Source organism: Hyla sarda, chromosome 2 (genome assembly GCF_029499605.1).
Source record: "Hyla sarda isolate aHylSar1 chromosome 2, aHylSar1.hap1, whole genome shotgun sequence".
In the NCBI taxonomy this organism is placed as follows: Eukaryota; Metazoa; Chordata; class Amphibia; order Anura; family Hylidae; genus Hyla; species Hyla sarda.
Genome location: NC_079190.1, coordinates 339,857,057 through 339,884,981, shown reverse-complemented (window position 1 = coordinate 339,884,981; position 27,925 = coordinate 339,857,057). Strand labels below are relative to the sequence as shown.

The 27,925-nt window shown below is 40.2% G+C and overlaps 1 protein-coding gene and 1 long non-coding RNA gene across 8 annotated transcripts in view; one reads left to right on the top strand and one right to left on the bottom strand.

Annotated features, from left to right (window-relative positions):
• Positions 1–18,612, bottom strand: part of LOC130356495 (uncharacterized) — a 125,142-nt gene extending 106,530 nt beyond the window's left edge. Inside the window, exon 1 of the long non-coding RNA XR_008888899.1 lies at positions 18,350–18,612. This is a non-coding gene — a long non-coding RNA (uncharacterized LOC130356495). The remainder of the gene's footprint in view (positions 1–18,349) is intronic.
• The window catches only part of SOX13 (SRY-box transcription factor 13), a 67,594-nt gene extending 40,003 nt beyond the window's left edge, over positions 1–27,591 (top strand). For 4 of the 7 annotated variants that reach the window (XM_056558139.1, XM_056558137.1, XM_056558136.1 and 1 more), the window contains 12 exons: positions 3,608–3,698; positions 5,391–5,477; positions 5,786–5,958; positions 7,101–7,169; positions 7,267–7,372; positions 13,125–13,189; positions 13,282–13,444; positions 15,811–15,917; positions 22,678–22,774; positions 23,181–23,321; positions 23,668–23,884; positions 26,251–27,591. In XM_056558139.1, coding sequence (XP_056414114.1) covers positions 3,608–3,698; positions 5,391–5,477; positions 5,786–5,958; positions 7,101–7,169; positions 7,267–7,372; positions 13,125–13,189; positions 13,282–13,444; positions 15,811–15,917; positions 22,678–22,774; positions 23,181–23,321; positions 23,668–23,884; positions 26,251–26,497 — 1,563 coding nt within the window. In that variant the 3' untranslated portion in view covers positions 26,498–27,591. Of the gene's footprint in view, positions 1–3,607; positions 3,699–5,390; positions 5,478–5,785; positions 5,959–7,100; positions 7,170–7,266; positions 7,373–13,124; positions 13,190–13,281; positions 13,445–15,810; positions 15,918–22,677; positions 22,775–23,180; positions 23,322–23,667; positions 23,893–26,250 lie in introns of all 7 variants that reach the window. The other 3 variants (XM_056558138.1, XM_056558142.1, XM_056558141.1) reach the window with 3 other exon arrangements.
• The last annotated feature ends 334 nt before the right edge of the window (positions 27,592–27,925 follow it).

Genomic DNA, 27,925 nt, shown 5'->3' with positions numbered 1-27,925 from the left:
CCCAGATCCTTAAGGACTCGGGGTGTACCTGTACGCCCTGGTCCAGGTTAATGGGTTTAAACAGTTCTGACCGGCAGAGAACGTGTCAAACCCGGTGGGTCCTGGTTACTACAGGCAGCCAGGACCCACATCTAATGCCGGGCAAGGCCGATCGGGCCGATGCCCGGCATTAACCCTTTAGACGCCACGATCAAAGTTTATTGCGGCGTCTAAAGTGAAAGTAAAAGAATCCCGGCAGCTCGGCAGAGCTGATCAGGACTATCGCGACAAAATCAGCTTACCGGATGAAGGGAGGGTGCTCACCTGCCTCTCTGTCGTCCGATCAGCGAAAGCAGGCTAGAGCAGCAGAGTGCCGGTTACACTGATCAATGCTATGTAATCAGAAGATTGCATGTTGTAGCCCCCTATGGGGGCTAAAAAAGAAGAAAAAAGTGTGGAAAAAAAATATAATGTACTAAAAGTTCATTAACCCTTCCCTATTAAAAGTTTAAATCACCCCCCTTTTCCCATTTAAAAAAAATAAATAAATAATGTAATAAACATGTGGTACCGCCGCCTGCGTAAATGTCCGAACTATTAAAATATAAGGTTAGCTAAACCGCACGGTCGATGGCGTACACTTAAAAAATACCAAAGTCCAAAATTGTGCATTTTTTGGTCACTTCATATACCATAAAAATATTAATAAACAGCGATCAAAAAGTCCCATCAAAACAAAAATGGTACCGATAAAAACTACAGACGGCGCAAAAAATGAGCCCTCATACCGCCCCGTACACGGAAAAATGAAAGTTGAAGATGCCAATTTTAAACATACTAATTATGGTGGATGTAGCTTATAATTTTTTTAAGTATTTAAAAAAAACTGAATAAAGATAATGGCCAGCATTTATCATTGTAGGTGTAAGTGAAGCATTTTTTACCCTTTTTTTTTTTTTTTTTTTTTGTGTGTGTGTGTGTGTGCTTGTAATGTGTAGGAGCACCAAATTTATGAAATGGTCACAGAGCATTTGATAAATTTTGTGCAGGTCACATTTTCAGAAATTTCTCTCTTCACATACACCAAAAAGCTAAACTAAGTCTGGGCTGGTGTAGTTTGAGACTTTTCAGTGGCTTTGCGACTTTTCACAAAAAAGCGCAGTTCATAAAACCCTTCCATATCATGTGTATTGTCAAAATCAGTGGATTGCAACTCAAAATCAGCAGAAATGTGAAAACCAAAAGGCACAAATAAACCCTGCTTGCGCCTTTTTTGTGCCTTTTCTAGACACAAAAAAACAGTCTCTAAAGGCAATGATAAATGTCGGCTAAAAAATTGTCTAAAGACAATGAAAAATATCGGCCAATGTATAATTTTTAGCGAAAAGTGCACTGCGTAGAAATGGGAGCCCCCAAAATTTACAAAATGGCATTTCTTTTTTCGTTTCACCCCACAAATGTGTGTTTTATTTTCGCCGCAGGTGATATCTAAAATAAGTGATGTCATTACAAAGTACAATTGGTGACGCAAAAAAAAAACCTTTATATAGGTCTGTAGGTGAAAAAATTGAAATTGTTATGAAGGAAGGAGGAAAAAATGAAAATTTGCTGAGTCCTTTAAAGGGGTGCACCGGCGCCATTCTAACGGGGTGCTGCATGCAAGATCACGGTGGTCCCGCCGCTGGGGACCCCCGTGATCTTGCACGCAGCACCCCGTTAGAATCAGTCCCCGGAGCGTGTTCGCTCCGGGTCTGATTACTGTCAATCACGGGGACGGAGCGTTGTGACGGCACGGCTCCGCCCCCGTATGACATCCTCTCCCATATGCTTACACGCCCCCTCCCATACGCTTACATTGAGGAGGCGGAGCGTGACGTCACACGGGGGCAGAACTGTGATGTCACAACGCTCTGTCCCCGTGATCGACAGTAATCAGACCCGGAGTGAACACGCTCCGGGGACTGATTCTAACTGGGTGCTGTGTTCAAGATTACGGGGGTCCCCAGCGGCGGGACCCCCGCGATCAGGTATCTTATCCCCTATCCTTTGGATAGGGGATAAGATACCTTAGCGCCGGAGTACCCCTTTAAAGGAGTACTCTAGTGCAGAGTATTCCTGCTCCGTCCTGCCCAGGCTGCAAAATAAATGAAAATAAACAATCACTCACCTTCCTGGGTTCCCGCAGAGCGCCACTACAGCTGATCGGTCCTCCGGTCCATCTTCTTCATACTTCCGGGTGTAACGAAGCGTCACATGGCTCTCAGCCTATTGCCGGCCGCCGCGATCTTCTGCCTCGGCCGACGATAGGCTGAGCGCTATGTGACGCTTCATTACACCCAGAAGTATGAAGAGGATGGACCGAAGGACCGATCAGCTGTAGTGGCGCTCTGCGGGAACCCAGGAAGGTGAGAGATGGTTTATTTTCATTTATTTTGCAGCCCGGGCAGGACGGAGCAGGAATACTTTGCACCAGAGTACTCCTTTAAGGTGAAAATATGGGTGAAGTGTGAATTTACTCATGGCAGATCTGTTGCAGTGCCTGTCTCATTCTTCTGAATCGTGCTGGGTGGGGGTGGAGAGCGTGTGTTTAATTCAGAAACAACCCCATACAGGTGAATGGAACACATTTTTTGCAGAAGTTTCTGAGAAAAATCTGCTTCACATATAACACATGAACATAATCCACTAAAAATAGCAGCCTAAAATTGTGATGGTATTGTGCAGATTTTATCTACAGTTTACACACAAGTTAGCAAATTTTGAATTGCATAGTAGTTAATGTGTTTGTAATAGAATACTCTCCAAATAAAAAAATCATAGAGTACCTATAACACTCGCAACAACCTGTATTAATATGCTTACATAAAATCTTCCTGATCTTCTGATTTAACTTTATTAGCTGTAAGCTAAATATTTACATATGTTAAGATGCATATGTATGCTTTAGTTACAATATACATTCTGCCTAGTACATTGTTTTTGGAGGGTAGGTCATGAAACTCCAAAGAACCAATCCCTGTGTCACGCAGACATTAGTTTTGATCAGTCGAGGTCTAAGTGCTGCGATCCCCATCGATTTATAGATATAGCCTAGAGAGGTGTGTGGCAGCACACTTTACTCCCTGGCTCTGTCTCCATAGACCTATAATTAAGCCAATCTCCTGCAAGGAGTCAGATCGAGCATGGAGCCAGGAGTGGAGTGTGCTGCAGTGTATTTCTCCTATTTACATTCAGAGCATGGTGGGAGACCCCGACCAATCAAAACTTGCCATGTCTGTGTGACATGTCAAGTTTTTTGTAATGCTTAAAGATAGCCAACTAATAGGTAATCTAACCTTTTAGACAAGCAATCCCTACCAATTTTTCTATTTTAACTTTTTTCAATAGACAACATTGCCACCTAGTGAGAACATTTGAGTAAATTAAATATTTCTTAGCTTTGGCTTGTTGAAGAAAAACTGTTTTGACATTTTCAAATACTCTGACATTGCCAGTTGCCTACGAAGTTCAAACACGATTACAGACAGTAATTTAGCAATCTAAAATATAGAAATGGATCATAGAAACACAAGTTAAATAGTGGATCTAATTCTGTTAGCATTGTTGTTGTGACTTTTATTTTACCCAGGATGCCTTGTATGCCCCTGATTCTCGAAATGTTGCACCACAGTTTAACGGACGCCTTGAAAGTCCTGAACTGAGCAAAACTATGAAAGATGGTAAGTCGCTAAACACAGACTTTATACCCAGCAGATAATTGACATGATAGATTTGACATACTGTTTATACTAATTACAGTTTTTTCTTTTTAATTAATATCATTTTTAAAATATGAGTATCTTTAAAGACATTGCAGTCAGTTCCTCCTTTCTTGTATTGCCATAATGTCATTAACCATTTACATACTTTAGAAGAAATAAACAGGCCTTCATAGGCAGGAGAGTTTGGGATGATGGGGATGATACCACTAACTATTAGCAGAGCACAACACCTGATAGTGCCTTGAATGTATATTTCATACTGGACAATGCTGACCACTAATGATTGGTCAGTAAAGCACAGAAGGTCCAAGGCAATTGCAGATGTCTCCTTAGAAAGTAAAAACTGGGCTCAGTTTTTTATTTCCAATGCAACTTCCGTGATTCTCCTTGGACCTCCTGTGCATTTACACACTTTACTGGCTTATTTTTATTGTAGATGTATGGTATTAAAGGGGTATTCTGGTCAAAGACATCTTATCCCCTATCCTTTGGATAGGGGATAAGATGTCTTTGGCCGGACTACCCCTTTAATGGAATTACAGTGTCTGGAAGGGATTGAAGGCTTACTTTATTAAGCAATCAGTTGTAGACTGCTTAATACTATGCATTAACTCTGCTTCTCAGGGAATGTTACAGGTAAAAAAAAAGCTATAGAGTTGACCATTGCTGTCCAGAGAAGGGCAATAGGCTCTGAGCTTAAAGTAAGATTAGCAAGTTATCTAATTGTAAAGGGGTTGTCCCATTATATGCTTATTAAAAATATATTTGTATCTCCAAATATTCCAGGAATAATGTTGGTATAGTCCCACCTGCTATATTTTTTTCAATTAATTTACTGTTTTCTTGCGCCTTCTCTCTTGCGCCTTCTCTCTTGCGCCTTCTCTCTTGCGCCTTCTCTCTTGCGCCTTCTCTCTTGCGCCTTCTCTCTTGCGCCTTCTCTCCCCCTCTGGGGATGAAGAGGGATCCCTGGTCTGGTGAGCTGGCAGTCTCTCAAGCTCTAGTGTCTTTTCTGCTTGGCTGAGGTAAAGACTGCAATTTTTGCTTCATTTACACTAGCTCTAAGGAGCAGAGAAGACACTGCAGCTTTGAAAACAACTGCTCACCACACTAGGGATTCCTCTGCATACCCAGTGAAGGGAGGTGCATGACTAAGCATATGTGTCCACCTCATCACACTTACTGAGATGGACACAACTTTTGAAAAGAAACTGCAGGTGGTGGGATACTAATATATTATAATATTGCTAGAAGATCTTGTGAAAGGATAGTGCTTTTTGTTTTTCATAATTTGGGGCTGGATTTAACTATAGACAATGGGGGAGATTTATCAAAACCTGTGCAGAGTAAGAATTGACAAGTTTTCCATAGCAACCAATCAGATTGCTGCTTTCATTTTTGTAAAGGCCTCTAAAAAATAATGAAAGAAGCGATCTGATTGGTTGCTATGGGCAACTGGTCAACTTTTCCTCTGCACAGGTTTTGATAAATCTCCCCCAATGTTTTCTGTAGTATAACTCCTTTTAATGAACAACCCTTTGACAGTAATGTGCCCTCGGTCTTCTCAATCTGCATGGTCTGTGCTCAGTATTACAGTATATCCTGTGGCAGTTGACAATATATTTTTATTTATATATACTACTCTCTTTTCAGCAATGCCAGCTCTAGAGAAACTGCTAAATAGTGATTGGAGAGACAAACTATTTGGAAATGGAACACTTGAAAGTAAAGATGTGAAAGGTATTTTCTAAATGGTCTTGTGCATTAGACAGCTTTTTACAAATAACTTAACCTTAAATCACTAACCTTAAAAGTCCAAGTATAACGTTGCCACTAATGCTTCATGGTAACCCCCCCCATACAGTTACTGCAATGGTATTTTTATTAAGTAAATTTAATTAGGACCTTTTTAAAAGAAACCTAGCCTGATATGGACATGCTATATTTTCATGGCATTGTAATGTGATCCCATCATATAACTTAAGTTTCTACCATGTCTAGCATATTTTGTGTGTTTCCATATTAGATTAATTCTTTTATGTTTTTAGGCACTCAGGAGAGCTTGGCAGAGAAAGAGCTACAATTGTTGTTGATGATCCGTCAGCTAGCAGGATTGAGGGATCAGCTTCTTAGTGCACATTCTGAACATCGGAACATGGCAGCTATGCTGTTGGAGAAACAGCAGCAGCAGATGGAGCTTGCAAGACAGCAGCAGGAGCAGGTAGAAACAAACTGAATGTGGCTTATTTCCTGGCTGGACAACTCCACTATATTCGGCAATGGGTGTCCACGGACCACTTGCCGAATGTGGAGCATCACCTGGCTCTTTCTGGGTCCTGAATCCTTACGGGTGTTCCTGGAGGGTGCTCCCCCTCTGGTCTTAGGGCTCTTACGCCTCCATAAGCTAGCCATACAGGTCTGGCGACAGTCTCAGACCATGACTTTGTTTACTGACATTAAACGAGAACTCCAGAATATAAAATTGTCCCCCATACTGCCGGCAATAAAAAAAATAAAGATGTACATACCTTCCTCCGCTCCCCCGGCATATGATCTGGATGTGCCCATTTCTACAAACTTACTGGCGGGAGGTGATTGGCTTCCTCTCCTCTTTATTTTCTATCCTGGTCCTGTTAGACCCCCTGATCTCTCTTTGGGGCACTCCCTGGGAATTCCTGGCAACACCACATGAAGATCTTCCTTTGGGAAGTGCTATCACTGGCAAAGAAGGCTATAGCCTTGCGCTGGATGGACCCCCGTTCCCCCCTCCCTCTCCTAATAGAAGAAACTGGTTAATGGTATTATCCACTTCAGACAACTGGTTTTCAAACATAGAAAGTGTCCTAATAAATTCTATACGGTGTAGGGAACTTGGTGTTGAACTCCTCTTACTTGGAACTCGCCTTTAGCCTTTGCCTCTTTGTCTTCAGGTGCCCTTGGCTCCCCCCTTTAATCTTGTACCTTTCCTACCTCTTCCTCTGTCTTGTCCTTCCTCTTTTCCTTTTCCCTGTTCAGCGGTACCATAGGGACGGTCTGTGGGGAAGCTCTGCCTTGTCTACAATAGGTCATCCTGACTCCGTACACCAGCATTGTGAAGGCATTTTGTTCATGTTCTTGTTTGCACTCGTGTCTGGGTTTTATATCCCTTCATGTTCTGTTTCCACTAACTATGTACTATGGCAACTGTGACTCTGAAGATCTTGTTACGGTTATTATTCCCCTGTCGCCTGTAATGTACATTGTATCTGCCTTTACTCACTTTTCAATAAAACAAGTAAAAATAAATAAACAAACAGTGTACTACATGACTGTTTTGCATTGTATTATTGTAGTACTTATCTTCTGTCAACTTTTCCTGCACAGATTGCTAAACAGCAGCAACAGCTTATCCAGCAGCAGCACAAAATTAATATGTTACAGCAGCAGATCCAGGTAATTATCAGTTTCCATCTTCAATCTACTAGAAACTTTTACAATCTCTGTTCTTATTGTTAAACCTTCACACTTTTTTTTTGTGTGGTCTTTGCAGCAAGTAAACATGCCATATGTCATGATTCCAGCATTCCCCCCTGCTCAGGCAGTTCCTTCAGATCCCCAGATGTCACCTCTTATGCAACCAATTCCTTGCAAGCCTGGTGAGTACTAAAAATGAATCAAAGTAAATTTTTAACCTATAGAACAAATCCTCTCTATATGTTAAATATATTTGAGGCCAAGAAATTATTGAAAATAATGGCACCATGTGAGCACAGCCTCTTGTTAACCCTTAAACGCCACAGGACGTAAATGTACATCTTGGTGAGCTGGTACTTAACGCACCAGGACGTACATTTACGTCCTATGCATAACCATGAGCATAAAATGTTAATGATACCGTACGGTGAACGTAAAAAAAAGTCCAAAATAGCTGCTTTTTTATAACATTTTATTCCCCAAAAAATTTATTAAAAAAAGTATTAAAAGTTTTATATAAGCAATATGGGATCAATAAAAAGTACAGATCACGTCGCAAAAAATGAGCCCTCATACTGCCGCTTATACGAAAAAATGAAAAAGTTATAGGTCTTCAAAATAGGGGGATTTTAAACGTACTAATTTGGTTAAACAGTTTGCGATTTTTTTCTTTTTTTCTAAGCACAACAGTAAGGCTGCTTTCACACTATGAAGTTCACCCGTTAATAAACGTATGTTATTATGTATTATTAACAGACGTTTAATAACGGGTGAATTAAGGGATGCTACAAAACATAGTCATGTACCGGACGTTTTTACACCTCTGTGAATTCAGGTAGAAGAAACAGACATGGTCGCACATCTACAATCTTGTATAATGATCTACTTGCTTCTCAGCATAATATCAAAAACTAACAGGTTGTTAGTATACATTTTTGATCAAAAAGTACAAGCCCACTCGCCACGTCAAGGCCACCTATTTAGAGTGGGTCCCTATTTATACAGCGTTATATATGACAAGTATATATGTCAGGAGCGCATCCAGCAGCCGCTCGGCCGATGATCCTGACAGATATGCAGCTGCCGCTCTATGAATGAATAGTATATCTGTCAGGATCATCGGCCGAGCGGCTGCTGGATGCGCTCCTGACATATATACTTGTCATATATAACGCTGTCTAAATGCGCTATATATGACAAGTATATATGTCAGGAGCGCATTCCAGCAGCTGCTCGGCCGATGATCCTGACAGATATGCAGCTGCCGCTCTATGAATGAATAGTATATCTGTCAGGATCATCGGCCGAGCGGCTGCTGGATGCGCTCCTGACATATATACTTGTCATATATAACGCTGTCTAAATGCGCTATATATGACAAGTATATATGTCAGGAGCGCATTCCAGCAGCCGCTCGGCCGATGATCCTGACAGATATACTATTCATTCATATCGCCGGCAGCTGTATATGTATATAGAAGCGATGTGGGGGGCAGATAACGCTATATGTCTGCCCCCCAGCACATCTATATACATATACAGCTGCCGGCGCTATGAATGAATAATATATCTGTCAGGATCATCTGGCCGGGCCGCTGCTGAATACGTTCTGATAGGTATGGACGGTTGTCACATATAGCGCTGCAATAGAAAATTAGGACAAATGCGCTGGCGGGGTCACAGTATGTGCTGGCGGGGGGTATAGATATATACTTAAAAATGCGCTGGCGGAGGGTATAGATATATACTTATAAATGCGCTGGTGGGGGTATAGATATATACTTATAAATGGGCTGGCAGGGGTCATATTTTTATTAATGCGCTGGCGGGGGCTAGATATATAGCGATCTATTCCTCCCCCCCCCCCCCAAATAAACACTTTTATTATACATATGTTCCCTCACATTGTCCATTTTTAAAACCCCAGGGGGATCCCTGATTGGCTCCTCAGTACAGGGCATTCAGGGTTCCCCGCGGGGAATTTAAAAATGAAAGTAAAAAATGCATCGTGATCGCAGGGTTGCGGAGCATGCCGCCCACTCCCCTGCTTAATAACTTCTGATCGCATCGGGTGTCAGAAGTGAGACCCGGTGCAATCAATCCCTCAGCCCCTGTACTACAACCCCCATCATGGAACAGAGTCTGTTCCATGATGGGGGTAGTAGTACAAACACTAATGTAACCTCCCCAGCCACCGGCAGACTCCTGCAGTGAGGAATTACTACTCCTAGCATGGAAACAAGTCTGTTTCATGATGGGAGCAGTAGTAGTCCCTCAGCACTGCAGGAGTCTACAGATGTCACCTCTTCTGAGCATGCTCAGTAAAAATAATGTCCGTTATAATAACGGGCATTAACGGATGTATTTTCTAACGTATGTCGGCCATAGACTTCAATGTTAAAAATAACATACGTTAATATACCCGTTTCTTGTGACGTGCGAAAAATTAGTGCATGTCACGTTATTTCTCCCGTCACAACTAACGTACATTAGTCATGACTGGCTATAACGTGTGACAAAGGGTAAACGAAAAAACCCATTGACTTGAATGGGGTTGTTTAACGTGTGTTAATAATTATGTTTCAAACGTACGTGTATTAACGGGAGAACCTCATAGTGTGAAAGCAGCCTAATAGAAAAATATGTTATCATGGGTATAATTTTAATCGTATTGACCCAAAGAATAAAGAACACATGTCATTTTTACCGTAAATTGTACGGCGTGAAAACGAAACCTTCCAAAATTTGCAAAATTGGTTTTCTTTTTAATTTCCCCACACAAATGTTTTTTTTTTTTTTTTTGCACCATACATTTTATGGTAAAGTTAGTGATGGCATTACAACGGACAACTGGTCGTGCAAAAAACAAGCACTCATACTAGTCTGTGGATGAAAATATAAAAGAGTTATGAATTTTTGAAGGCGAGGAGGAAAAACGTAAAAATAAAAGTCCTTAAAGTGGTTATCCAGGAAAACTTTTTTTTAATATATCAACTGGCTCCAGAAAGTTAAACAGATTTGTAACTCAAGCCACTAGAGAAGGAGAGAGCACACCGTATAGCTTAAGCATGCAAATATACAATACCACTGGTAAACACTGGCAGCCTCCGGACCCGATATATAACAACGCAGCACCTGCGGGGGGCACACACTAGATAAAGTATCAAACAATACAATGGAAAAGGGTAGCGTGCACTCACCGCAGGTAAACAGCTGCAGGCCCGAGGTCCGGGATCACCACGGCATGGACGAGGATGGTAAGGGGTGCTCAGAGGCTACGCCGGCTGTTTCAGACATAGCGTTGCCCTTTTATGGAAGTCTTTAGGAAACGTGAGTAACCATAGAAACATATAAACTATGGGTCTGTGTGTGGATCAAAATGGAACAAAAAGCGAAGGTGAGTCAAGGAAAGAGAAAATGAGTTCCAATACCAGGTAGTAAAGAATAAAGCTCATATTGGAAGCTATATACTTTCAGTAATAACTAATGGTGAACACTATTTACTTTTTTCACTTTTTGGCTTTTCTTTTTCTTTCCATTAGGGTCTATATATTCACCATTAGTTATTACTAAAAGTATATAGCTTCCAATATGAGCTTTATTCTTTACTACCTGGTATTGGAACTCATTTTCTCTTTCCTCGACTCGCCTTCGCTTTTTGTTCCATTTTGATCCACACACAGACCCATAGTTTATACGTTTCTATGGTTACTCACATTTTCTACAGACTTCCATAAAAGGGCAACGCTATGACGTGAACGTTGAGGCCAGAAGAAGGACGTTCCTACGTCCAAAACAGCCGACGTAGCCTCTGAGCGCCCCTTACCGTCCTCGTCCATGCCGTGGTGATCCCGGACCTCGGGCCTGCAGCTGTTTACCCGCGGTGAGTGCATGCTACCCTTTTCCATTGTAAGATTTGTAACTCACTTCTATAAAAAAAAATCTTAATCCTTTCTATACTTATGAGCTGCTGAAGTTGCGTTGTTTTCTGTCTCGGTGCTCTCTGATGACACGTGTCTCGGGAGCTGTCCAGAGTAGAAGCAAATTCCCATAGCAAACCTATTCTGCTCTGTGCAGTTCCTGAGACAAGCAGAGATGTCAGCAGAGAGCACTGTTTCCAGACAGATAAGAACAACTCAACTTCAGTAGCTGATAATTATTGGAAGGATTAAGATTTTTTAATAAAATAATTTACTTGTATACTGCAGTAAATATTTATATATAGTTTATTAACTTTCATTATTCTGTTCAAAGCAAAATCTCCTGGTCCTTTGGGAAAACCTCAGATATTTTGCTACACGTGTTGCAAAGTTTCACCAAGATTTTTTGCACATACCGTATATACTCGAGTATAGGCCGAGTTTTTCAGCACGATTTTTCGTGCTGAAAACACCCCCCTCGGCTTATACTCGAGTGAACTCCCCCACCCGCAGTGGTCTTCAACATGCGGACCTCCAGAGGTTTCAAAACTACAACTCCCAGCAAGCCCGGGCAGCCATCGGCTGTCCGGGCTTGCTGGGAGTTGTAGTTTTGAAACCTCCGGAGGTCCGCAGGTTGAAGACCACTGCGGCCTTCAACATCATCCAGCCCCCTCTCACCCCCTTTAGTTCTGAGTACTCACCTCCGCTCGGCGCTGGTCCGGTCCTGCAGGGCTGTCCGGTAAGGAGGTGGTCCGGTGAGGAGGTGGTCCGGGCTGCTATCTTCACCGGGGAGGCCTCTTCTAAGCGCTTCCGGCCCGGCCTCAGAATAGTCACGTTGCCTTGACAACGACGCAGATACGTCGCTGTCAAGGCAACGGCTCTATTCCGGGCCGGAAGCGCGGAGAAGAGGCGCCCCCGGTGAAGATAGCAGCCCGGACCACCTCCTCACCGGACCACCTCCTTACCGGACAGCCCTGCAGGACCGGACCAGCGCCGAGCGGAGGTGAGTACTCAGAACTAAAGGGGGTGAGAGGGGGCTGGATGATGTTGAAGGCCGCAGTGGTCTTCAACCTGCGGACCTCCGGAGGTTTCAAAACTACAACTCCCAGCAAGCCCGGACAGCCGATGGCTGCCCGGGCTTGCTGGGAGTTGTAGTTTTGAAACCTCTGGAGGTCCGCATGTTGAAGGCCGCAGTGGTCTTCAACCTGCGGACCTCCGGAGGTTTCAAAACTACAACTCCCAGCAAGCCCGGACAGCCGATGGCTGCCCGGGCTTGCTGGGAGTTGTAGTTTTGAAACCTCTGGAGGTCCGCAGGTTGAAGACCACTGAGGGCGAATGATGAGAAGAGGATAATGAAGGGGGGGGGGGGTGTGGGGATGATGAAGGGGGGTGGGGATGATGAAGGGGGGGGGTGTGGGATGATTACAAGGGGATGATGAAGGGGGGATGTGTGGGATGATAAGGGGATGTGTGGGATGATGACAAGGGGATGATGAAGGGGGGATGTGTGGGATGATGACAAGGGGATGATGAAGGGGGGATGTGTGGGATAAGGGGATGTGTGGGATGATGACAAGGGGATGATGAAGGGGGGATGTGTGGGATAAGGGGATGTGTGGGATGATGACAAGGGGATGATGAAGGGGGGATGTGTGGGATGATGACAAGGGGATGATGAAGGGGGGATGTGTGGGATGATAAGGGGATGTGTGGGATGATGACAAGGGGATGATGAAGGGGGGATGTGTGGGATGATGACAAGGGGATGATGAGGATGTTAATGACGGGTCTGGATGATGACAGGGGGGATGAGGTATTTCCCACCCTAGGCTTATACTCGAGTCAATAACTTTTCCTGGGATTTTGGGTTGAAATTAGGGGTCTCGGCTTATACTCGGGTCGGCTTATACTCGAGTATATACGGTATTTTAAAAATTATTTTTCATTTGTTAAGTATTACTATTAAGAGCAACATTACAGTCAGTTTGTATTAATGCACTACTTCAACTTTCAGTGGAATATCCCATGCAGCTGCTTCATAATCCTACACCACCAAGAGCCTCTACTACTGGAAAACAGGTGAAGTACTTTAGTAAAAAAACTTGAATCAGTAAAGGAATAAGGTGTAATATAAAATACGGTTCTAATGTTCCTTTTCACATTTTACTTAGGAACCATCTCAGCCTTTGAATCTGACAGCCAAACCCAAAGCTTCTGACCAGTCTCCCACATCGAGTAACTCTCCAAATTTAAAACTTTCACCAGCAGCAAGCAATGGTGTTGGAGGTAACCGAGATACTGCATCTAGTCCTACACGATCCAGCTTACCGCTTGGTATGTCTGCAGTAGCCATGTTTTAAGGTTACACATTTATAGCTAGGACACCTTCTAAAATACATTTTATATATTTTTTTTCTTTCTTTGTACTTTTTGTGGTATAAAAACGTCTTCATATGTCATTAAATCATTTAGCTTAGTATCTCTTCTACATTTTTTGTGTGAGCTTTGTTTTCCCTCTGTACATGTATAAATCCCATGTGATCTTCCCTGCACACTGCCTTGGGTCTGCTCTCTTCTTTCTCCAGCCTGTGTGAGCTGTCCTTTAAGTTTTCTCTCCATTTTGTCCACACTTTGCGTTGGTCTGTAACTCCTCCCTGCTGCTATCACACAGACAGCAGACAAGCTGTTTGTCTGAGCAACAGCTAAATGGTATGAAACTTTTATTGAAGGCTGTTTAGAAAGTGACCTCATTTTGCATTCAGAAAACAAGTTAGCAATGAAGAAAAATCAATGCGAAGGTGTCCATAACCTTTAAGACTATCAGATGATTTATATTCCTTTGAAAAAGAGGTTGTTCTGGTAAACCAAAATTTCTGATATTTGCATTAGTAAAATATGTATTAATAGGCTTAAAAAAAAAAAAAATTTAAAAACACAATGGCCCAGATTTACTATTTACATCCCATCATCCCATACTCATGCACCAACATTTTAGCAAATTGTGATACTTTAAAAGAGAAAACCTAAACAACATTACAAATTGCATTTTTAACCCAATAAAGTGAGCTTGTCCATGGGTTTTTAATATTGAAATCTACTCAAAATGCAGTTTTAGTTGTGTTTTTTTCACAAATCTTAGTGGTCAAAAAAATCTGAAGTAATTGTGTAAGGAAAATTTTCTAAATTCTTTTTTCATAATTTTGCTGTTAGTTTGTGTAAATCCGATTGGAGCTCAATAAGCCACTTCATCGGTGCGCCACAATTTTCCAGAGATGTGTGCCTAAAAAGCCTACTACAATAGTAAATCTGTGCCATTACCTCGATTTTATTGATTGCTTCCTATACCTTTTTTTTCCCATTTTACCCCCAAAAAGCGTAATTATTTTTTTTATAAACCTATTTATCGCCGCGTGCGTAAATGTCCCAACTATCAAAATATAATGTTAATGATCCCGTACGGTGAACGGCATAAATGTAAAAAATCTAAGTCCAAAAATGCTGCTTTTTAGTAGCATTTTATAAAAAAATGATCTAAAAGTTTTATATATGCAAATGTGGTATCGATTAAAAGTACAGATGACGGCGCAAAATAGGGCGATTTTACATTACTGATTTTTGTACAAAAAGTGTTTTATATTTTTGTACCGCAAAAAAAAATAAAATAAATCTAAGTATCTAGCCATGGGTATCATTTTAATCGTATTGACCCACAGAGTAAAGAACACATGTCATGTCATTTTACCGTAATGTGTACAGTTTGAAAACAAAACCCTCCAAAATGTGTAAAATTGTGGTTTTCATTTAAATTTCCTCCCTTAAAAAAAAAAAAAAAAAAAAAAAATTTTTTGCGTTCGCCGTACATTTTATGGTAAAATTAGGTTTCCTTACAAAATACAATTGGTCACGCAAAAAAAAAAAAAAGCCCTTATATGGGTCTGTAGATGGAAATATAAGAGTTACGGATTTTAGAATAAAAATAAAATTGGCCTGGTCCTTAAGGTTAAAATGGTCTTGGTCCTTAAGGGGTTAATGTAACTTATGTATACACAAACACAAAAAAAAATTGGTGTGTAGGAATCAAAATATTACAGAAATTGGCTATTTTGGGGGAGTTTGTTATAAATATATTTGTGTATTCAAAGTTAGGCTTTGTGCTGGCTGGTTGGCAAAGACAACCCCTTTATCATGTTGTTTTTACCACCATGTACACTGTGAAAACAAACTCTCCCAAAATAGCCAACTTCTTTATTATTTTGATTCCTACATAACAATTTTTTTGTGTGTTTTTGATCACTTGATAGTTTGCATAATACACATACACCTATTAGGCCCTCAAGAGTCAGGGCTTAATTAGATAATGCTAAGATGGCACAACTGGGGGCCTTCATTAGACCCCTGGCTACCAATTAAAACAGTCAGCAATGCAGTGATTAGGTGACAGAGGAATCTCCCCTCAATCCGCCTAACCACTTAGATGCCAACACCATGTCAGCCATAATATATTTGTTGACACCCACTGCTTGTGAAGTGGACTCTGCTCCTGAGGCCGCCTCATGCACTGTCTGTGCTATCTGCAAGGAATGTACAGCAGATGGTGCCAGTGGGTTAATAAACTCTTCCCATTCTGCTTAATTCTATTGCTGAAATTGTATGAATTTATTCATCCTAATATTGTGATTTATTAATATTTTCTTCCTCAGGTTTCCTGGGTGAAGGTGATGCCATTACTAAAGCAATACAAGAAGCACGGCAGCTTCTTCATGGACAGAACAAAACACCAGAGCAACGTGATGGTCACAATGTTAAGGTAACTATAATAGGGTGCAACACTGTTTCCAGTGCACATCTTTTAAAAAAGAACAGGAACAACCAGGCAATAAGTCAAGTGAGGTCATGTGGTGATAACACCCTTGATTAATAGGAAATTATGGTCAGTGCCTGAAAACATCAGCAGTCTTCCTTTTTCTTCAGCAAAAATCCAAGGTATACCCTCAGATTTTTGATGGAGATGGAATTTACTGTGGCTTTGGGAGTGATTGCTTCCCTTATAGCCAGGCTAATCAGCATCCTCCGTTACCTGAAAACATGTATATTCATGTGTATTCAATACAATTCTGCCTTTGGATTTTCAAGTCTGTGTAAGGACAATCCTTTTATAGCCTGGATTACAACCCCCCCCCAAAAAAAAAAGTGTGTGTGTGTGTGTATGTATATATATATATATATATATATATATATATATATATATATATATATATATATATATATATATATATATATATATATATATATATATATTAAAAAAAAAAAACATTTTGGAGTGTATTTTGACAAAGTAGTTTTTCCTCTTCTGTTTAGCTTGTGAAAATTCTCTACAGCTATGGGTGTAGTGTGTATATATGTATATATAATATATATGTGTGTATGTGTGTATAATATTATGTGTGTGTATATATGTATATGTGTGTGTGTGTGTATATATGTATATATATATAATATATTGTGTATGCATGGGGAAAAAAAAAAAAAAAAAATATATATATATATTACACACACACACACACACACAGTAGTGTATTTCAGGGGTGTAATCCAAACTTCTCTCTCCGGTGTGTCCAAACATCTGGTGTCAAAATTAAGACTCTGAATCATTGTGAACTGTCCCATTCAAATGAACGGGATCAGTTCAAGCATCAGTTTCGCTCCAGTGCACGCCATAGGGAAACTGTGCCGGACACCTGATATATGTGAACCCCTCCTCATTCGGTCTGCATGGTGCCAGGGTATAGCTGGTATCTACCACTATGTACTGTATGTGATAATATAATTTTATTTATATTGTGATTTTTATTTGGGAACACTATAGCAGTATTCTGTGTGTCTATAGGGACACATGCTTTGTGGCTTGTGCTCCTGATCCTTTAACCCTTTCAGGACTCGGCTTTTTCCCATTTTTGCGCTTTCGTTTTTTCCTCCTCACCTTCTACCAATTTTACTTTGCAATGACATCAGTCATTTCACCACAGAATCTATGACGAAACAAAAAAAAATTGTTTGTGGGGGAAAAAAAAGTGATATTTATTCTGTAGGTCCATATGGTTACAAGGATACCCAATTTATGTAGGTTTCATTTTATTATATTATTTTAAAAATATAGAACTACATGCACCAAAATTAGTATGTTTAAAATTGGCATCTTCTGACCCCTAGATCTTTATTTTTCCGTATATGGGGATGTATGAGGGCAAAATGTTTTGCGCCATGGTCTGTAGTTTTTTATTGGTATCATTTTTGTTTTGATGGGACTTTTTGATCGCTTTTTATAAATTTTTATTAGGGTATACAAAATGACCAAAAATACGCAATTTTGGACTTTGAAATTTTTTTGACGTATACGCCATTGGTTTAGTTAACATTATATTTTTATAGTTCGGACATTTACGCATGTGGCAATACCACAAGTTTGTTTGTTTTTTGCTTACATATTTTTTTTTCTTTTTTTTTTATGCGAAAAGGGGGGCGATTCAAACTTTTATTAGGAAAGGTTTTTTTTTCTTTTTTTTTAAACCATTTTTTAGTCCCCATAGTGGACTATTACATGCAGTCTTCTGATTGCATACACTGTTCAATGCTATACCATAGCATAGATCAGTGTTATCAGCGCTCTGCTGATCCAGCCGATTTCACCGCGGTGGTCCCGTACAGCCGGGAACGGTTTTACTTTCACGTTAGACATGGCGATCAACTAGGGGCTAATGCTGGGCATCACTGCGACCGGTGATGTACGGCATTAGACATAGGTCCTGGCAGGGGAGCGGGTGCAGGGCTTACAGGTATGTGCTGTGTCCTTAAGAGGTTAACAAACTTGCAACACTCTTGGCATGCTACATCCTGAATTAACTAAATGTGACTGACTTGTTTGGCTTCTGGGGCCCCACTTTTAATTTTGCCCATGGCCACATTAAGCCTAAAACCAGCCCTGCATATATCCATTGCATTGGGACCTGGTTTTGTGTTTTTTGCATCACTTGTCATCAGGCATTTTTCCTTTTCCCGCTTGCAAAGTTTGAGCTAGATAGGAAAACTCTGGACACATTTTCCTATCTGGCACCTGAACCAATCTGGTTGGATAAATTAAAATCTGTAAAAACAAAAACTGGTTTTGCCCACAGCAACCAATCACAGGTCAGGTTTCATTTTTTAACACACAGTGCAGAGAAATAATAGAGAAGCACTCACCCTTTGATTCAGCAAACGTGGAGGGGTTTATTTGGAAATCGTAGTGCAGTTACATCACACGGGAGGAACACTGCTCCAGGAGCTGCAAGAGGAGCGGCGACGGCCCCGTTTCACGGTCAAACACACCGCTTGGTCACGCCTATCTCCGCTGCTGCACACAGCACCATGTAAATAGACACGGTCACCGCAGGGGGGCAGACAGCTGACAGGTCCAGAGTCACGGTAACAGGTAAACAAAACAAAGCTCATAGTGCAACAGCTGGCCGGAGACCAGGGAGCATGCACAAACTGTTTGTGCATGCTCCCTGGTCTCTGGTCAGCTGTTGCGCTATGAGCTTTGTTTTGTTTACCTGTTACCATGATTCCGGACTTGTCAGCTGTCTGCCCCCCTGCAGTTTTTTTTTTTGTTTTTTTTTTTTAACTGTTCTGAGCTGTGTGGTTTTCCGGAGTTCAAATCCACCACATTTTATGTGGAAAGCTTACTAAATATACGTGGATACGCTACTTTTTGGTGACCACACCCCCTCTTCGGTGACCACACCCCCTTTTCAAGGTTTTCTGAGTAAAAATGTAGAGTTGGTTGGGTTTTTGAAATTCTGGCGCAAAATCTGGCGCACAACCTGACAAAATGGCCCTGATTTACTATTGTAAACCCAACCTGTTAATAGAAATAGAAATTGTGCACCATTTCTGTGGTATGTGCCTGAAATTCCAGCCATTTTGCTGAATGTGTAAATGCTGCAGATTTTCCACATGAAAACTTTCCTGTAGAAAATCCACAGCACTTCTGCTACATGTGACCATACCGGAAACCATTTTTTTCTGACTGATCATTAACCCCTTAACCCCTTAAGGACGCAGGACGTAAATGTACGTCCTGGTGAGGTGGTACTTAACGCACCAGGACGTACATTTACGTCCTAAGCATAACCGCGGGCATCGGAGCGATGCCCGTGTCATGCGCGGCTGATCCCGGCTGCTGATCGCAGCCAGGGACCCACCGGCAATGGCCGACGCCCGCGATCTCGCGGGCGTCCGCCAATAACCCCTCAGGTGCCGGGATCAATACAGATCCCGGCATCTGCGGGAGTTCGCGATTTAAATGAACGATCGGATCGCCCGTAGCGCTGCTGATGGGATCCGATCATTCATAACGCCGCACGGAGGTCCCCTCACCTTCCTCCGTGCGGCTCCCGGCGTCTCCTGCTCTGGTCTGTGATCGAGCAGACCAGAGCAGGAGATGACCGATAATACTGATCTGTTCTATGTCCTATACATAGAACAGATCAGTATTAGCAATCATGGTATTGCTATGAATAGTCCCCTATGGGGACTATTCAAGTGTAAAAAAAAAAATGTAAAAAAATGTAAAAGTAAAAGTAAAAAAAAAGTGAAAAATCCCCTCCCCCAATAAAAAAGTAAAATGTCCGTTTTTTCCTATTTTACCCCCAAAAAGCGTAAAAAACATTTTTTATAGACATATTTGGTATCGCCGCGTGCGTAAATGTCCGAACTATTAAAATAAAATGTAAATGATCCCGTACGGTGAACGGCGTGAACAAAAAAAAAATAAAAAAAAGTCCAAAATTCCTACTTTTTTAATACATTTTATTAAAAAAAAAATTATAAAAAGTGTATTAAAAGTTTTTTATATGCAAATGTGGTATCAAAAAAAAGTACAGATCATGGCGCTAAAAATGAGCCCCCATACCGCCACTTATACGGAAAAATAAAAAAGTTAGAGGTCATCAAAATAAAGGGATTATAAACGTACTAATTTGGTTAAAAAGTTTGATTTTTTTTTAAGCGCAACAATAATATAAAAGTATATAATAATGGGTATCATTTTAATCGTATTGACCCTAAGAATAAAGAACACATGTAATTTTTTCCATAAATTGTACGGCGTGAAAACAAAACCTTCCAAAATTAGCAAAATTGCGTTTTTCGTTTTAATTTCCCCACAAAAATAGTGTTTTTTGGTTGCGCCATACATTTTATGATATAATGAGTGATGTCATTACAAAGGACAACTGGTCGCGCAAAAAACAAGCCCTCATACTAGTCTGTGGATGAAAATATAAAAGAGTTATGATTTTTAGAAGGCGAGGAGGAAAAAATGAAAACGTAAAAATTAAATTGTCTGAGTCCTTAAGGCCAAAATGGGCTGAGTCCTTAAGGGGTTAAGGACCAAGCCCATTTTGGCCTTTAGGACCAGGGCAATTTTATTTTACAGTTTTGTTTTTTCCTCCTCTCCTTCTAAAAATCGTAACTTTTCTATTTCCATTCACAGACCAATATGAGGGCTTTTTTTTTTCGTGACTAATATCACTTTGTAGTGACATCACTAATTTCATCATAAAATGAATGGCCCAACCCAAAAAATATTATTTATGTTGGGAAATTAATAAGGAAAACCGCAATTTAGCAAATTTAGGAAGGTTTTGTTTTCACGGTGTAAACGTTACCGTAATTTTTTTTTAAACATGTTTTATTTATTCTATGGGCCAATATGATTAAAAAAGATACCCATGTTATATGCTTTTCTACAATTGTACCGCTTTAAAAGAATCTCAAACATTTTAAACAAAATTAGTATGTTTAAAATTGCCCTACTTTAACCACCTACAACTTTCTCATTTTTCCATATGAGGACATGATCTGTTGTTTTTATCGCTACCACTTTTGCTTATAGTTAACTTTTTAAATAACTTTTTTTTTTTTTAAATTATGCTGTTCACCATATGGGATTATTAACATTAAATTTATTACAATTATTAAAATTAATATTTTGATAGTTTGGACATTAATGCACACAGCGATACCAAATATGTAAAAAAAAACAAAAAAAAACATTTTTTCTTTTTTATGCTTTTTGGGGGGTAAAATGGGGGACGACTTTCATATAACTGGGGGAGGTTATTTTGTTTTCCTTTTTATACACTTTTTTTTTTTTTTTATTTCAATTGATTGCTAATACTGTTCAGTGCAATCGGATATCTTCTGCTCTGGTCTGCTTGATCTCAGACCAGAGCAGAAGACCCCTGGAGATGGCTGGAGGCAGGTAATGGGACCTCTGGCCACCATGTTGGTTCCATTTAAACGCCCGCATTACCGCAAATGGTAATACCGTGGCATTTAAGGGGTTAATGGGGGACATCAGCGCGATTAACTAGACCTGCCGTGCATGATGCAAGCACTGCTCCGGTGCTCGCGTCATGTACAGGACGTAAATGTATGTCCTGGTGCTTTAAGTACCACCTTACGTCCTGTGTCGTTAAGGGGATAAAGTGTTATTGTGACTTAAAAAATAAATAAAAAATTGTCATGTCAGGTTCACAGTGCTGAGACCCCACCAATCTGTGGAGCATGGAAAGCTCCACATGGATCTGACTCATTACAGGAGATTGGCTCCATTAGAAGTCTCTGAAGCCAGTCTACTGCAATAAGGTAGATTAAGTGTCAAGTCAGGGAGTTAAGTGCCAGAGAGCAGGGAGCTACTTTTGCTATTAATATGCAGTCCAGCCATAAATAGTGGTATTATAGAGTTTGAATGAAAGGCTTCAGGGACATTACACACAGAACAGCAGTATAACTCTAATAATACATCCTTAACATGTACAGTTACCCTTTTTTGTCAGCTTGGCTTCCCATGTGGACAGCAGACTACAATTTCCATAAGGTGGCGGAGGACATCTGCTTCATGCCGTCCCCTTCTACCTATATTCTTCTGATTGCTAAAATGCAAGTCTACACACCATTTTGCACTTCATATAGGAGCAGGTTTAGCAAAACCTGTGTAGAGGAATAGTGGCACAGTTGCCCATAGTAACCAATCAGATTGCATGCCTCATTTTTCAATCTGGTTGCTATGAGAAACTACATTATGCTTCCTCTCGTAGGTTTTGATGATTATCCCTATTGTGCTTCCTTGCTGCCTTGCCTCAGAGCCTAGACATGAATTCTTAATTCCTATTTTCTATTGTTTCATGAACAAACCGCTCACATTTCTATAACTCCTATTGCTGTGACTGAGCATGTGTGACCAAAAAGATAATGCTAACCTACGTGCTGGAATCCTAGGCAACAAGCTATAAACATCACACTTTGAGCCAGTAAGTGGGAGTGATTATGTCGGAAATTACTGAAAAAATGCAATTACTATACATTGGACTGGAATACTCAAAGAATTGTCACACTAGTTGCAGTTTATTTTCAGACACTGAACTTGTTTTTGGAACATATATGTTTAGCAGTTGTTTAAACCATCAGAAATGTATATTCTTAACAGCAAATTGTGTAAACTTCAGTATTTTTGTGTCTCACAGGAAATGTTTGAATCGATGCCTCAAAGGGAACTTCAGGATGACTCTTCTCTGCAAGACGGGGATGAGTCTTTGCTACGATGCAGCATGGACATTGATGGTAAGGTCTACCAAGGGTTCAGTGGGAATCTCTAATGTAATGTTTATGGCAGTTTTGTGAGCCAAATCCAGGGGTTGATCTGACAAGAAGAAAAGTCTGATACTTCACTTTTGAACCACTCCCGTGTTTGCCACAAAACTGCATTCTTGATTCTGGCCTTTATTTAGCAGCTGATGTCTGGATTGATCATATTTTTCAGTTTACAATATGGTTTGCTATTGGGAAGAAAAAAACTTTCATTTTGGGCTTTTAGGCCTAAAAGCCAGTTGTAGCAAGTTTTATGTTCAAACCATATATTGGTGTCTTCGCATCAACTTTTGTGAAGCTCAAAATTATCAATTATTTTCCAGTGTAAAGCTTTTTTTTTTTTTTGTCTAACTTTATCTTTATTCCAAATTTTTACTAGGTTCTCGCCACTTCCCTGAGAGCCGTGGCAGCCATATAAAGAGGCCAATGAATGCTTTTATGGTATGGGCAAAGGATGAACGTAGGAAGATCTTGCAAGCTTTTCCAGACATGCACAATTCCAGCATCAGCAAAATTCTTGGTAAGATTATTTTTGTCTTCTTGAGTATATAGTATTTTTGGATATTGAATGGTAAAATGCCATAGAATCCAGTTGGATGCCAGCAGTACTTAAATTGTCAAGCAGTCTTTTCACTGCAGGGGCCTTATTACTGCAATTGAACCCTGGGTCTCATCCTGAACTACAGTTAGCAGGTAGTTTGGTATCATGCAATAAACACTGATAAGTGCAGGTCTGTTCATATTAAAATAAAATAAGTTTAAAAGGAGTCTGTAAACTCTTTAAAATAAAGTTTAAAATTTGTTTTGTAAACAGGAGCTACGTGTGTCTTAGATTGTGCCAAGCATGTTGGTTTTTCTTTTTTCAGGCTCTCGCTGGAAGTCTATGAGTAACTCTGAAAAGCAACCATACTATGAAGAACAGGCACGGCTGAGCCGACAGCACTTGGAGAAGTATCCAGACTACAAATACAAGCCACGACCAAAACGTACTTGTATTGTAGAGGGAAAGAGACTAAGAGTAGGAGAATACAAAGCTCTAATGAAAAACCGAAGACAAGACTCCCGTCATGGATATGTCCTCCCGTAAGTATGTAAGATCTCTATATAAGACAACATTTTTATTTGGTTTTATTGATTGTTTTGCACACAACTAAATATTTAAAATATATTTCTACAATTTGTATATTAGTCTTTTTTTCTTTTCTTCGCTGTGACCCCACAGTTAATACTAGATGTACCCACTCTTGCTATGAATTTAAAGGAAAACTGTAAGCCAGTTCACCCACACTAAACCCAATACTGGTTCACTTTGTAAAGTTTTGTTGCCGCTGAGTTAGCATCCTCTAAAGTGTTGTGCTTCACCTCCTGTGTTGCCCTTTGCAGGCGGGTCCCCCGTCGGCAGTCTTTCTTTGGGCTCCAAAGGAAGGCGCCGATGTCTGTCCCCCTTGTTGCATATTCATTTATTTGGGTTCCAGAGGAAGGCTTCTGAAGGCCGCCCCCCCCCCCCCCCTTGTTTCATATTCATTTACTGCTACTACACGTCCTAGTGATGTGGAGGTATACGCCTCTGAGCGTAGTGCTCTCTTTTCAGAGCACATTCGCTGAAGTTTTTACAGTGTGTCGGGAGAGCCGCTCTGTGCTGCGTAACTGCCATGCTCCAGTCCCTCACTACTCCCGACTTAAGAATATGCAACAAGGGGGGCGGCCTTCGGAAGCCTTCCTCCGGAACCCAAATAAATGAATATGCAACAAAGGGGGCAGACTTCGGCACCTTCCTCCGGAACCCAAAGAAAGACACAGAGCACAACACGAGGTGAAGTACAACACTTTAGAGGACGCTAACTCAGCGGCAACAAAACTTTACAACGTAAGTGAACCCTTTAGAGACTCCTGTTCAACCACACTATAACCCAGTGTATTGGGTTTAGTGTGGGTGAACTGGCTGACAGTTTTCCTTTAATAAATGATCAGAACTATATCCATAATTAGATTTGAACTTTATGTATTTTTTTTTTCCTGTTTTAAAAACCTGTCTTTCTGATAAGAAATCTAAAGATATGAAGGCAGATGATTATGGATTAGTAAAAAGATATGTATAAAAAAAAAAACACAATAATTATGCATAATCTATCTAAACTATAGGTATTTTTATTTTAGCCCTGTCCGGTTTAGCCACCCATTTAGGAACAGACCTAGAAATCCCAGACTACAAAGCAAAAGTAGACAGCCGTTATACCACTTCATTGTTGAGTAACTTCTGACTAGGACTATACAGGAGAAAACACTCAGTTTTACAGATTGCTTTTAGGGTAATGTCCTATTCATCATATCTATTCTATGTAATGGGGAGCTGAAGTACTTTTACATGACCGCTTTCATGTTATTTTAAAAGTATACTAAACTATAGACAGACTGTATTTTTGTGGGCACATTGCCCCATAAATTGTGCTTCTATAGGAGAAAGTCTTTTATAATTGAGACATTCAATTAAAGCAAACACAAAAGGTTTTACCCATCTCTTGTCCTTGATCTAAAGGAATCATTGCGGCATGGCATATCTTTTGTGTCCCTTCCAGATAAATAACTGCAGGATACAAAAGGGAGCGCCAAGGAGATGTTGGCTCAGTTCAGAGGCAACTGTTTCTCTTTTGTACCTTGTTTAATGAATCCTCATTTTGTTACTAGATTACGAACATATTTGTTTAGCTTGCAGCCTAAGTTTTTTTGTAGGTTTTATAAATCCTAGCCTCTAGGCCAGCACATGCAGGTTGTTCTTCCAGAAGGTGTGGCTCTTTTGTTTTTTTAATTAGACACAGATTCCGCTCTCGAATTATTAACACTTGTTTTGTATTTATGGCGCAGTAGTCAACTAACCTGCTTGCTAATTTTGTCATCTTCAAAAACCTGAAATGCAAATCTGCATAACTTTGTGCAGATATCAGTAGAGAAAACGCACATTTCTGCTGCATCCTGACATAACTGTTCACTGAAAGCTAGTTTTACATACTTAATGCAGTGTGAACATAACCTTATGGGCATTTATAAGTTTAACATATGCAAATGAAAGTGTAACTAATGTTTATGCTGATTCCAAGGGATCTGATGAATGCCAAGAGACAGTCATAGAATTGCTTGCTGACAAACGTTGCTTTAGGGAACGTTTACACATACAGGATCTGCTGCATATTTTCTGCAGCTGATTTTGCTACCCATTGAAGTTAACGGGTAGCAAAATAAGCTGTACAAAATATGCAGCAGATCCTGTACATGTGAATATACCCTTTTAGGCTATGTTCCATCTCATATATTTCTGTTGTAAAATTATGTTGTGGCATACATGGCATATGGGTGGCAGAAGGCATATTATTTCTGCCACAAGCAATTGTATGCTTATATCCCTCTTAGGAGACTTAAAAAGAAATGTATATATATTTTTTTTTTTCTCCAAGATCCCAAGGCTCAGTGGCAAGTCCTCCATCACCATCTGGATTTCAGTCCCAATCTCTGAAAGGAATGTCTCATCTGTCCCCTTCTGATATTTACCAATCCCAGGATGGCAACAGGCCAGTAATTCTCAACTCCAGGAGCCTTCAAAACCAGGATCCAAGAGGGCCTGTGCCACGTATGCATGAACTGTACAGTGACTCTGAGGACTCAATCAAGAGTGAAGGAGAGCTTGTAGTGATAACAGACTGAGAGAAGGCAAACAGTGCCCTCCGCTCGGGCATTTTGTAAATAAAGACAAAATATGCCCCTTTTACAGAGGGACAATGGAAAATCCACACAATAATTTCCAGCTCTCTGTTGTCGCTGTATGTTTTTCTTTGATAGATTATATACTCTCATATGGAAAGAAAAGTATAACATTTACGTAAATGTATTATCACATTGAGCTGGACTAAAATCCTCTGGAATGCTTTGGCACTTTTAGGATATACTGTAGTTGCAAAGCAGCTCTGCATATTTTGAAAATGGAGCAAATGTGCAGCTTTGGTAAAGTGAGGTGATATTCTGTTTCTGTGCACCTGACAACTCTTCGCTATTCTCTTGAAAATTAGGCAAGAGATGAATGGGGTTCTGTGTATTATCTTTATTTTTGGCGTATAATTTTTGACACTTGCATTGTGTGCAAATGAAATAAAGGACCAATTCAGCAAGCATTTAGAAGTGTAAAAAAAATGATGGCCACCACTATTTCACTTTCCAAAAAGAGCAATGACCCAGTAAATGCACATTTTCAACCACGGCCTACCAATCTTGCTTTCTGTAAATGGGATGTATCCTTGCTCTATAAAGTTTAAAATGGTGGATAAAGTACCCTAACATTCTGAATATTTGAATGTTAGGCTTCAGTATAGTCAGTTGTATTTAATCTTGCTTACACATGTTGATGATTCCTCCAAAAGCAGCTATTTAAGGTTTCAAGGAGTAAGACTAGCGCCTACATAAGATTTATAGCTAAAATTTGGATTGTAACTGGCGACATTTGATATGGCATTGACCAGTTTCATAGGTGTTGTCACAGCAGCGGTGTGCAATCATTTTATTTACATCTCCATAGTGCCTTATTGAATGTACTGGCTGGGGATAGCCTAAGAACCCATAATTCTCATACCTCATAAGACACAATAGATATATATAAATGTATGTATATTTTTATACCTCTGTAAATATAGGTCATAGAGATTTTTTTTTTATTTTGATAAAGAAGCAGAAAATAACTTAAATCTGAAATATTTCTAAAATTTGCAGTTTACTGTACAGAAAAAAAAAATAAACGGTTTACAATTTTGTGTGAAACAATGCTTTGTGTTCTTGCTTAACGGGGTATTCCAGGATTTTTTTTTATTTGACTATGTTACAGGGGAAGTATAGTTAGTGTAGTTCATAATATAGTGTCTGTACCTTTTGTGTGACGGTTTTCTCACAATTTTTATGTGATTTTTCACTCCAATATTTTTAACAGCATACAAGATGACTGTTGTCTCAGATTTTTCCCAGCTTGCAATGCGGCCGAGACCTGACTCACTAGTCAGCTGATTACAGGGAGACTGTCTGCTTCAATGGGTGGAGGGATCACTTGGTGGGAGAGAGATCGATCTGCAACTAATGCAACAGCTGTAG